Source organism: Salmo trutta, chromosome 8 (assembly GCF_901001165.1).
Source record: "Salmo trutta chromosome 8, fSalTru1.1, whole genome shotgun sequence".
Taxonomy (NCBI): Eukaryota; Metazoa; Chordata; class Actinopteri; order Salmoniformes; family Salmonidae; genus Salmo; species Salmo trutta.
This window is the reverse complement of record NC_042964.1, coordinates 17,743,766-17,756,493: the sequence shown is the minus strand read 5'-3', so window position 1 is coordinate 17,756,493 and position 12,728 is coordinate 17,743,766. Positions and strand designations below refer to the sequence as shown.

The window sequence follows — 12,728 nt, the reverse complement described above, 5'->3', positions numbered from 1 at the left end:
TATACAAACAATATGTATTTTATTGTTTATTTCACCTTCAAGATACATTACAAGTATTATGTGTTTGGTCAAAGGGGACCCAGTTTTGTTGCAGTTTGCATCCTAAACCGTATTTATACAGAATTAGAGATATTCACCCATGTCTATGTCATCTTTCATTTCAAAAGATGGTAAAAGTTTAGGAATCAATTCTAAATAATCGTTTTTAAGATGGATTGCTATCTTTCTGTCAAGATTATAAGAGAGCATAAGGTGAATGCACCAATTTGTAAGTCGCTCTGTATAAGAGCGTCTGCTAAATGACGTAAATGTACATAAGAGACCCAGTGATGTTCACCTCAGCAGGTCTCACTCTATACCGAGCTGCTACTTTCTGTCATTCACAGCACAGGAAGTGATGCTCCCTTCCTCCTCTATTTAAAAGAAAAATATAGATATATATTTAACCTTTATTTAACTAGGCAAGTCAGTTAAGAACAAATTCTTATTTATAATGACGGCCTACCAAGAGGCAAAAGGCCTCCTGCGGGGACGAGGGCTGTGATTAAAAATAAATGTAGGACAAAACACACATCATGACAAGAGAGACACCACAACACTACATAAAGATAGAATTAAGACAACAACACAGCATGGTAGCAACACAACATAACGACAACACGGTAGCGATACAACATGGCAGCAGCACAACACGGTAGCAGCACCACTAGCCCAACCATAGCTGTTGTCTCAAGAGGATTTTTGAGTACTTGGAATAGAGAGCAATGGTAATGGCGTCTTTTTTGTAGTCACTAATGGAGGCTCACTCCGCCGTGGATCGTTGGTCAAAGTTTATGAGGAAATGAATGGGGTTTGGTACATTTTTTGGATAAACGCTGCAAATAAGGTCTGTGGATAACACAGGTTTAGGTAATCTTATACGTTTTGTTCTGTGAGATCATCTTCATTAGCTTACGTCACTTTAAGAATTTTGAAGCATTTATGTAACCAAAAAAGCACATAAAGGCTTCATAATTCATATAGGTCATGTTAACTGACTGAACAAAACATATAAGATCTCCTAAGCCTGTGTTAACCTCAGACCTTATTTTCGTTGTTTATCCAAAAACTCTCCAAAAACCCCATTCTTTTCCCCATAGGCTTTGACCAACATGGCTTGGCTAACTCATTTCTGTTTTTTAGGACTAAAAGCTAGCGAGCTCTATTGGGGTACAGAGCACCACAACAACAATCAGTAAATTCTATATTACAAGGGAAAAAAAGTATTCTAAAGATTATACTCGTTCTTCATCAGTGCTACACTGATATCAACATTAAAACATTTGACATTATCTTGTGGCAGCATAAACAACATTCGACTCCATCTCCATCATTTGACCTTTAGTTGTCTTCTTATTTCTGGACCTCTTCTGACGGAAACTCAGTGCTGCGTAGTTCAGAGAGTCTGGATCCTGATCTGGATCCTGTAGAAAGCATATAATAAGGTTAGAGGTATCAAACAAATCTCAATTAAACACACAATTCTAATCAAGTACAGTTATCTGGATGTCATGTACGAAAATCAAGAAAATATAACAGTTTCTATTACCTGGTTATTTTGTGGCAGCAGTTGAGCCCCGATATCTGAATAAGAACATAATTATTTGGGTCAGGACACAAACAGTTATTTAAACATACATTTTACTCTGTGTTACCGTACAGACATTTGGTCAGAGAGAAATATCCTGTGCATGTGGTTTTCTCACAATTTATCATCTAAAATCTGACACATGCGCCTTGCTGAAAACGTTCATGGTCCTCCATTGTACCTGTGTTGTGTGTTTTTGTGTCTCGTCTGGTCTTGAGGACCAGGATGAGGATGACTATCAGTAGAACAGCAGTCACAACAGCCAGGATCACAACCAGGGGAAGGAGGTACATGGTTCCATCATCATCCTCTCCGAGGTATATGTCATCACCCTCTGCTACAGGACCGATAGTTCCTTTACACTCTCCTAATACATGAAATGGAATTAAATCAGTCTGTGACAGAGCAAATCATGTTTGTGTTTTTGATTCTTTTTTTAAAACATGGCTTTGAATCTGCATGAGAAAGACAGAGAAATTCACTATCTTTAGATGACTCTGGTATTTCCTCACTTCCATTGTGCCCTGTAACACTGAGATTAGTAAGAATAGAGAAGTATTTTTTTTCCAAAATTATAATGCTAAAAAATATGTCCATCAATGGTTTGCCTTTGTTTCATGATAACTCCTGATTAGGTTGATAAAAATGTTCAAATGTATCAAAAGCCAGATAAATAGTTGAAAACGTACCTTTAATTTTTAGATATGTTGCGTTGACAAAGAACATGTGGCTATGTGGAAACAATCCACAGAAATACAGGCCACAGTCAGCTATTTCCACTTTTGTGATTTTGAGAAAGATAGTGGTGTTGTTGCTGAACATTTCAAAATGTCTCCTTTGAAAATCATTGTGGAGATCAGGTGTTGAATTAAAGCCGTACATAGACGAGATACACACAGGCTCTGATCCGTTGACTTGCTTGAACCATGCTGTGTGTCCCACAACCGTTGTAACATTGGAGCACTGCAAGGTGATGTTATCCCCAATACGGACCTCCATAGTCTGAGACTGAGAAACCAACACAGAGACCAAAGCTGAAACAGATAGAACAAAGTCCAACATTAATGACTGTAATCGGTGATGTCACATGTACATGTTAGAAAAAAGTGGTGCACTGAAAGTTATCATGCAATGCACTCTGATCTGCTCATCTTTGGTTCTAGGACAGATGATACAATCAATTTTATTCTCGACGTTAATTAACAGTAGCTTACTTACTCAATCCATAGAGCAGTAGAGCTTGTAGGAAGGTTCTGGCCATTCTGTTTGTAGATCTATTCTGCTCTGTCTGGCTGAGAATCAAACAATACCTCTTAGTTCACCCTGAGATCACAGTGAGGTCAAAATGTAGTTCATCGGTAGGGGGCGTAGTAGTTGGTATTGGACTACAATGTCTATTTACAGGAAGCAGAAGTGACACTTACATAAAGTGCATTAACAAAGTATTAAGACCCTTTCCCTTTTTCCACATTTTATTACATTACAGCCTTATTCTAACATTGATTATTAATTATTTCCCCTCATCAATCTACACACAATACCCCATAATGACAAAGCAAAAACAGCTTTTTGGACATTTTTGCAAATTAATTACAAATTTAAAACAGAAATACCTCATTTACATTAGTATTCAGACCCCTTGCTATGAGACTTCAAATTGAGCTCAGGTGCATCCTGTTTCCACTGATAATCCTTGAGATATTTCTACAACTTGATTGGAGTCCACCTTCAAATCAAATCAATCAAATTATATTGGTCACATACACATGGTTAGCAGATGTTAATGTGAATGTAGCGAAATGCTTGTGCTTCTAGTTCTGACAGTGGAGTAATATCTAACAAGTAATCTAACAATTCCCCAACAACAACCTAATACACACAGATCTAAAGGGGTGAATGAGAATATGTACATATAAATATATGGATGAGCGATGGGCGAGCGGCGAGCGGCATAGGCAAGGTGCAATAGATGGTGTAAAATACAGTATATACATGTGATATGAGTAATGTAAGATATGTAAACATTATTAAAGTGCCATTATTTAAAGTGGCATTGTTTATAGTGACTAGTGATCCATTTATTGAAGTGTCCAGTGATTGGGTCTCAATGTAGGCAGCAGCCTCTCTGAGTTAGTGATTGCTGTTTAGCAGTCTGATGGCCTTGAGATAGAAGCTGTTTTTCAGTCTCTCGGTCCCAGCTTTGATGCACCTGTACTGACCTCGCCTTCTGGATGATAGCGGTGTGAACAGGCAGTAGCTCGGGTGGTTGTTGTCCTTGATGATGTTTTTGGCCTTCCTGTGACATCGGGTGCTGTAGGTGCCATGGAGGGCAGGTAGTTTGACCCCGGTGATGCGTTGTGCAGAACGCAACACCCTCTGGAGAGTCTTGCGGTTGAGGGCGGTGCAGTTGCCGTACCAGGCTAAGATACAGCTCGACAAGGATGCTCTCGATTGTGCATCTGTGAAAGTTTGTCAGGGTTTTGGGTGACAAGCCAAATTTCTTCAGCCTCCTGTGGTTGAAGAGGCGCTTTTACGTTTTCTTCATCACACTGTCTGTGTGGGTGGACCATTTCAGTTTGTCTGTGATGTGTACACCGAGGAACTTAAAACTTTCCACCTTCTCCACTGCTGTCCCATCGATGTGGATAGGGGGTGCTCCCTCTACTGTTTCCTGAAGTCCACAATAATCTCCTTTGTTTTGTTGACATTGAGTGAGAGGTTGTTTTCCTGACACCACACTCCAATTTCCCTCACCTCCTCACTGTAGGCTGTCTCGTCGTTGTTTGGTGATCAAGCCCACTACTGTTGTGTCGTCTGCAAATTTGATGATTGAGTTGGAGGCGTGCATGGCCACGCAGTTGTGGGTGAACAGGGAGTACAAGAGAGGGCTGAGCACGCACCCTTGTGGGGCCCCAGTGTTGAGGGTCAGCGAAGTGGAGATGTTGTTTCCTACCTTCACCACCTGGGGGCGGCCCGTCAGAAAGTCCAGGACCCAATTGTACAGGGCGGGGTTGAGACCCAGGGCCTCCAGCTTGATGATGAGCTTGGAGGGTACTATGGTGTTGAATGCTGAGCTGTAGTCATTGAACAACAGGTATTATTTTTGTCCAGATGGGATAGGAAAGTGTGCAGTGTGTAGGGAATGCGTCATCTGTGGACCTGTTGGGGCGGTATGCAAACTGAAGTGGGTCTAGGGTGTCTGGTAAGGTGGCGATGATATGATCCTTGACTAGCCTCTCAAAGCACTTCATGATGACAGAAGTGAGTTCTGTGGGGCAGTAGTCATATAGTTCAGTTATCTTTGCCTTCTTGGGTACAGGGACAATGGTAGCTATCTTGAAGCATGTGGGGACAACAGACTGGGATAGGGAGTGATTGAATATGTCCGTAAACACACCAGCCAGCTGGTCTCCGCATGGTCTGAGGACGCGGCTAGGGATGCCTTCTGGGCCAGCAGCCTTGCGGGGGTTAACACGTTTAAATGTTTTACTCATGTCGGCCACGGAGAAGGGGGGGGGGTGCAGTCCTTGTTAACGAGCCTCAACGGTGGCACTGTATCCTCAAAGCAGGCAAAGAAGGTGTTTAGTTTGTCTGGAAGCTTGACTGTGACGTGGCTGTTTTTATTTTTGTAGTCCGTGATTTCCTGTGGACCCTGCACATACGTCTCGTGTCTGAGCTGTTGAATTGCGACTCCATGTTGTCCCTGTACCGGCGTTTCACTTGTTTAATTGCCTTGCGGATGGAATAACTACACTGTTTATATTCAGTCATATTTCCAGACCTCTTTCCATGGTTAAATGTGGTGTATCGCGCTTTCAATTTTGTACGAATGCCGCCAGCCATCCACTGTTTCTGGTTAGGGTAGGTTTTAATAGTCACAGTGGGAACAACATCTCCAATGCACTTCTTTATATACTCACTCACTGAGTCAGTGTATAGGTCGATGTTGTTTTCTGAGGCTGACCGGAACATATTCCAGTCCGCGTGATCAAATAATCTTGAAGCGTGGCTTCCGATTGGTCAGACCAGCGTTGAATGGTTCTCGTCACTGGTACATCATGTTTGAGTTTCTGCCTATAAGACGGTACAAGAAAGATGGCGTCGTGGTCAGATTTTCAAGGGAGGACGGGGGAGGGTTTTGTATGCCTCGCGGAAGTTAGAGTAGCAGTGGTCGAGAGTATTACCCCTGCGCGTCGTGCAATCAATATGCTGATAGAATTTAGGTAGCCTTATTCTCAATTTTGCTTTGGTAAAATCCCCAGCTACAATAAATGCAGCCTCTGGATATATAGTTTCCAGTTTACATAGAGTCCAGTGAAGTTCCTTGAGGGCCATCTTGGTGTCTGCTTGAGGGGGAATATACACAGCTGTGAAAATAACTGACGAGAATTCTCTTGGTTGGTAAAATGGCCGGCATTTGATTGTAAGGAATTTTAGGTCGGGTGAGCAGACGGACTTGAGTTCCTGTATGTTGTTATGATTAGACCATGAGTCGTTAATCATAAAGCAAACATCCCCGCCCTTCCTCTTCCCAGAGAGGTGTTTATCTCTGTCAGCACAATGCATGGAGAAGCCCGGTGGCTGAATGGATTCCGACAACATATCCCGAGAGCGGCATCCGTGAAACAGAGAATGTTACAATCTCTGATGTCTCTCTGGAAGGCAACACTTGCTCGAATTTCGTCTACCTTGTTGTCAAGAGACTGGACATTGGCGAGTAGTATACTCGGGAGAGGTGAGCGATGTGCACGTCTACAGAGCCTGACCAGGAGGCCGGTCTGTCAGCCCCTTCTCCGGCACCATTGTTTTGGGTCAGCTACAAGGATTAGATCCATTGTCCTGGGTGGTGGTCCAAACAGAGGATCCGCTTCGGGAAAGTCGTATTCCTGGTCGTAATGTTGGTAAGTTGACGTTGCTATTATATCCAGTAGTTCTTCCCGGCAGTATGTAATAAGACTTGGGGTATTTCCTGGGGTAACAATGTAATAAATAATACATAAAAAAACAAAATACTGCGTAGTTTCCTAAGAACTCGAAGCAAGGAGACCATCTTTATCGGCACCATTTTGATGGCTTGCTGTAAATTCAATTGATTGGACATGATTTGGAAAGGCACTCACCTGTCTATATAAGGTCCCACAGTTGACAGTGCATGTCAGAGCAAAAACCAAGCCATGAGTTCGAAGGAATTGTCCGTAGAGCTCCGAGACAGGACTGTGTCGATGCACAGATCAGGGAAAGAGTACCAAAAAATGTATGCAGCATTGAAAGTCCCCAAGAACAAAATGGCCTCCAACAAGTTTGGAACCACCAAGACTCTTCCTAGAGCTGGCCACCTTGCCAAACTGAGCAATTGGGGGACAAGGGCCTTGGTCAGGGAGGTGACAAAGAACCCGATGGTCACTCTGACAGAACTCCAGTGTTCCTTCCAGAAGGACAACCATCTCTGCAGCCCTCCACCAATCAGGCCTTTATGGTAGAGTGGCCAGACGGAAACCACTCCTCAATAAAAGGCACATGACAGCCCGCTTGGAGTTTGCCAAAAGGTATCTGAAGGACTCTCAGACCATGAGAAATAAGATTGTCTGGTCTGATGAAACCAAGATTGAACTCTAAGGCCTGAATGGCAAGCGTCACTGCTCCAGAGCACTCAGGACCACAGACTGGGGTGAACATTAACCTTCCAACAGGACAATGACACTAATCCCACAGCCAAGACAACGCAGCAGTGGCTTCGGGACAAGTCTCTGAATGTCCTTGAATGGCCCAGCTTGAGCCCAGACTTGAACCCGATTGTACTTCTCTGGAGAGACCTGAAAATAGCTGTGCAGCGACTCTCCCCATCCAACCTGACAGAGCTTAAGAGGATCTGCAGAGAAGAATGGGAGAAACTCCCCAAATACAGGTGTGCCAAGCTGTTAGCGTCATACCCAAGAAGACTCGAGGCTGTAATCAATCCCAAAGGTGTAAAGGGTCTGTAAAGGGTCTGATTACTTACTTATGTAAATGTGATATTTCCGTTTTATTTTTAAATAAATGTGAAAAAATGTCTTAAAACATGTTTTTGCTTTGTCTTTATGGGGTATTGTAAAACTATTTCATCCATTTTAGAATAAGGCTGTAACGTAACAATATGTGGAAAAAGTCAAGAGGTCTGAATACTTTCTGAATGCATTGCATGTTTTATGTGGAGTCTAAAAGCAGACGTGTGTATATATGAAATCAAAGTGGAGATAAAGTTAAAAAAACACATGTTTGAGAAGGTGTTTTGTTTGGCTGAGTTCATGTGTGACCACACAGCTGCTGGTAGTGCTTTATTTGGATAGTCCGCTACAGATGGATTATATTTGTTCAATTAACTATCCACTAATCCTAACCCTAATTCTATACCTAACCCTACCACTAATTCTAATCTTAACCCTAGCACTAATCCTAGCTTTAGGATAGTTAGCCCTAACCTTAACCCAGCCTTAGTCTAACCCTAACACTAACCCAGCCTACAAAGATAGACAGGTAGTTTCAGAGACAGGCCTCTTGTCTCTTGATCAGAGCCTTCACATCAGTCTGGGTATCAGAGCTACTAACCAATAATATCAGGTCATCATAGGCTCCAGCCTTGTAGCTAGTTCCTGTCACCTCACACTGTGGTTGAGGCACTTTTTACTTTTATAATGTCAATTAGACCATGAAGAACAAACTGCAAGAAAGGAGTGACACCTACATTATACTGCCCTACAAAGGCAAAGTGCAGTATATAAACCCAGCAAAAAAAGAAAGGGCCCTTTTTCAGGACCCTGTCTTTCAAAGATAATTCGTAAAAATCCAAATAACTTGACAGATCTTCATTGTAAAGGGTTTAATAACCTCTTACATCTACACGTTCCGCTAGCGGAACGTCTGCTCCAATATCCAATGATGGGCGGGGCGCGAAATTCAAACTCCTCTAAATCCGAAAACGTACACTTTTCAAACATATGACTATTTTACAGCTATTTAAAGACAAGAATCTCGTTAATCTAACCCCACTGTCCGATTTCAAAAAGGCTTTACAACGAAAGCAAAACATTAGATTATGTCAGCAGAGTACCCAGCCAGAAATAATCAGACACCCATTTTTCAAGCTAGCATATCATGTCACATAAACCCAAACCATAGCTAAATGCAGCACTAACCTTTTATGATCTTCATCAGATGACACACCTAGGACATTATGTTATACAATACATGCATGTCTGTTCAATCAAGTTCATATTTATATCAAAAACCAGCTTTTTACATTAGCATGTGACGTTCAGAACTAGCATTCCCACCAAACACTTCCGGTGATTTTACTAAATTACTCACGATAAACGTTCACAAAAAGCATAACAATTATTTTAAGAATTATAGATACAGAACTCCTCTATGCACTCAATATGTCCGATTTTAAAATAGCTTTTCGGATGAAGCACATTTTGCAATAATCTAAGTACATAGCCCGGCATTACAGGGCTAGCTATTTAGACACCCTGCAAGTTTAGCCTTCACCAAAATCACATTTCCTATAAGAAAAATGTTCTTACCTTGCTTGTTCTTCGTCAGAATACACTGCCAGGACTTCTACTTCAATAACAAATGTAGGTTTGGTCCCAAATAATCCATCGTTATGTTCCATCAAGACGTTTTGTTCGTGCGTTCTAGACACTATCCCAACGCTAAATCTCGGCCACGAGCATGACGCAAAATATGACAAAAAATTTCTAAATTTTCCATTACCGTACTTCGAAGCATGTCAACCGCTGTTTAAAACCAATTTTTATGCAATTTATCTCGTAGAGAAGCGATAATATTCCGACCGGGAATCTGCCTGTCTGTATACTGAGGGAAAAACCGAAAGCCGGGGGCGGGGCGGGTCGCGAGCGTAAGGCTTAGTCCATTGAGTGACCACTCAGCTTTTGCTCTCGTGTGCTATAGCCAGGGCTTTGAATTACGTCATTCCTGTTTTTCCCGGGCTCTGAGACTCCATTGTTGACGTGCGAAGTGTCACGTAAGAGCAGAGATCCTTTGTAAAAGATAGAGATAATAAAGAAGGGCAAGAAATGTTCAGACAGGGTACTTCCTGAACAGAAGCATCTCAGGTTTTTGCCTGCCATAGGAGTTCTGTTATACTCACAGACACCATTCAAACAGTTTCAGAAACTTTGGAGTGTTTTCTCTCCAAAGCTAATAATTATATGCATATTCTAGTTTCTGGGCAGGACTAATAATCAGATTAAATCGGGTACGTTTTTTATCCAGCCGTGAAAATACTGCCCCCTAGCCATAAGAGGAAACACTGTTTTCCATGCTTGTTCAATGAACCATAAACAATTAATGAACATGCACCTGTGGAACGGTCATTAAGACACTAACAGCTTACAGATGGTAGGCAATTAAGGTCACAGTTATGAAAACTTAGGACACTAAAGAGGCCTTTCTACTGACTGAACTACACCAAAAGAAAGATGCCCAGGGTCCCTGCTCATCTGCGTGAACATGCCTTAGGCATGCTGCAAGGAGGCATGAGGACTGCAGATGTGGCCAGGGGAATAAATTGCAATGTCCATACTGTGAGACGCCTAAGACAGCGCTTCAGGGAGACAGGATGGACAGCTGATTGTCCTCGCAGTGGCAGACCATATGTAACAACACCTGCACAGGATTGGTACATCCGAACATCACACCTGCGGGACAGGTACAGGATGGCAACAACAACTGCCCGAGTTACACCAAGAACGCACAATCCCTCCATCAGTGCTCAGACTGTCCGCAATATGCTGAGAGAGGCTGGACTGAGGGCTTGTAGGCCTGTTGTAAGGCAGGTCCTCATCAGACATCACCGGCAACAACGTCACCTATGGGCACAAACCCACTGTCGACCAGACAGGACTGGCAAAAAGTGCTCTTCACTGACGAGTCGCGGTTTTGTCTCACCAGGGGTGATGGTCGGATTTGCTTTTATCGTCGAAGGAATGAGAGTTACACCGAGGCCTGTACTCTGGAGCAGGAATGATTTGGAGGTGGAGTGTCCGTCATGGTCTGGGGCGATGTGTCACAGCATCATCGGACTGAGCTTGTTGTCATTGCAGGAAATCTCAACGCTGTGCGTTACAGGGAAGACATCCTCCTCCCTCATTTGGTACCCTTCCTGCAGGCTCATCCTGACATGACCCTCCAGCATGACAATGCCACCAGCCATACTGTTCATTCTGTGCATGATTTCCTGCAAGACATGAATGTCAGTGTTCTGCCAAGGCCAGCGAAGAGCCCGGATCTCAATCCCATTGAGCACGTCTGGGACCTGTTGGATCGGAGGGTGAGGGCTAGGGCCATTCCCCCAAGAAATATCTGGGAGCTTGTAGGTGCCTTGGTGGAAGAACTGGCAAATCTGGTACAGTCCATGAGGAGGAGATGCACTGAAGTACTTAATGCAGCTGGTGGCCACACCAGATATTGACTGTTACTTTTGATTTTGACCCCCCCTTTGTTCAGGGACACATTATTCCATTTCTGTTAGTCACAAGTGCCTTCTGAAAAATGTCACACACCTGGACTTTTCCACATTTTGAGGTGTTACAGCCTGAATTTAAAATTGATTAAATTGAGATTTTGTTTCACTGATTTTGTTTCATACCCCATAATGTCAAAGTGGAATTATGTTTTTAGAAATGTTTAGAAATGTATTAAAAAATTAAAGCTGAAATGTCTTGAGTCAGTAAGTATTCTACCCCTTTGATATGGCAAGCCTTAATAAGTTCAGGAGTAAAAATGTGCTTAACAAGTCACATAATAAGTAGCATGGACTCACTAAGTGTGCAATAATGATTTTTGAATGACTACCTCTTCTCTGTACCCTACACATACAAGTATCTGTAAGGTTCCTCAGTCGAGCAGTGAATCTCAAACACAGATTCAACCACAAAGACCAGGGCGGTTTTCCAATGCCACTCAAAGAAGGTAACCTATTGTTAGATGGGTAGAAAATAAATGTAATATCCCTTTGAGTATGGTGAAGTTACTAATTACACTTTGGATGGTGTACACCCAGTCACTACAAAGATACAGGTGTCCTTCCTGACTCAGTTGCCGGAGAGGAAGTAAACCAATGGTGACTTTAAAACAGTTACAGTTTAATGGCTGTGATAAAAGAAAACTGAGCGTGGATCAGCATTGTAGTTACTTCACAATACTAACCTAAATGACAGAATAAAAGGAAGGAAGCTTGTACAGAATAAAAATATTCCAAAACATGGATGTTTTCAATAAGTCACTAAAGTAAAACTACAAAATATGTGTATTTATGTCCTGAATACAAAGCATTATGTTTAGGGGAAATGCAATGCAACATATCGCTAAGTACCACTCTTCATATTTTCAAGCATGGTGGTGACTGCATCATGTTATGGGTATGCTTGTCATCGACAAGAACTAATGAGTTTTTTAGGATAAAAATAAATGGAATATAGTGAAGCACAGGCAAAATTCTAGTGGAAAACCTGGTTATCTGCTTTCCAACATACACTGGGAGACAAATTCACCTTTTAGCAGGACAATAAACTAAAACACAAGGCCAAATATACAATGGAGTTGCTTACCAAGACGTTGAGTATTCCTGAGTGGCCTAGTTACAGTTTTACTTAAATCGAAGGTGTGCAAACCTCTTAGAGACTCACAACTTTAATCACTGCCAAAGATTATTCTAACATGTATTGACTCAGGGGTGTGAATACTTAGGTAATTGAGATATTTCTGTATTTCATTTTCAATAAATTTGCAAAAATGTCTAAAAACTTTTTTTCACTTAGTCATTATAGGGTATTGTGTGTAGATAGGTGAGGAGAAAAATATATTTAATTCAGACTGTAACACAACAAATATGGAATAAGTCAAGGTGCATGAATACTGTCTGATGGTGCACTATGTAAAAATAAACAGTTACAAACTTGTACGAATTTTATTAACCACGTGATTATTCATGACTTTATTCATAACTATTTATTATTTATAACTTCAGAGTTCACTGTTCGAAGTAGGACTATGATAGAGTAGGCTGTCCTCATCCTTCTCTCTGTTGGTCTCAGAA

At 41.9% G+C, this 12,728-nt stretch overlaps 1 protein-coding gene across 1 annotated transcript; it reads right to left on the bottom strand.

The window, feature by feature from the left end:
* Positions 1-652: 652 nt before the first annotated feature.
* LOC115197908 (uncharacterized) lies at positions 653-2,953 on the bottom strand. The gene is made up of 5 exons (XM_029759595.1): positions 2,846-2,953; positions 2,317-2,661; positions 1,809-1,994; positions 1,589-1,623; positions 653-1,463 (listed from the first exon to the last, which is right to left on the bottom strand). The coding sequence occupies exons 1-5, from the start codon at positions 2,886-2,888 to the stop codon at positions 1,329-1,331; spliced, it is 744 nt and encodes a 247-aa protein (XP_029615455.1). The 5' UTR covers positions 2,889-2,953; the 3' UTR covers positions 653-1,328.
* Between the last annotated feature and the right edge of the window lie 9,775 nt (positions 2,954-12,728).

What these genes read in the sequence shown, in the direction of transcription:
- LOC115197908 (XM_029759595.1), bottom strand. Translation starts at nt 2,888, where the DNA reads ATGGCCAGAACCTTCCTACAAGCTCTACTGCTCTATGGATTGA. An exon ending in AACATATCTAAAAATTAAAG is followed by an intron (nt 1,995 to 2,316) that starts GTACGTTTTCAA and finishes TTCATGTATTAG; the next exon opens with GAGAGTGTAAAGGAACTATC. An exon ending in CACAAAAACACACAACACAG is followed by an intron (nt 1,624 to 1,808) that starts GTACAATGGAGG and finishes GTTCTTATTCAG; the next exon opens with ATATCGGGGCTCAACTGCTG.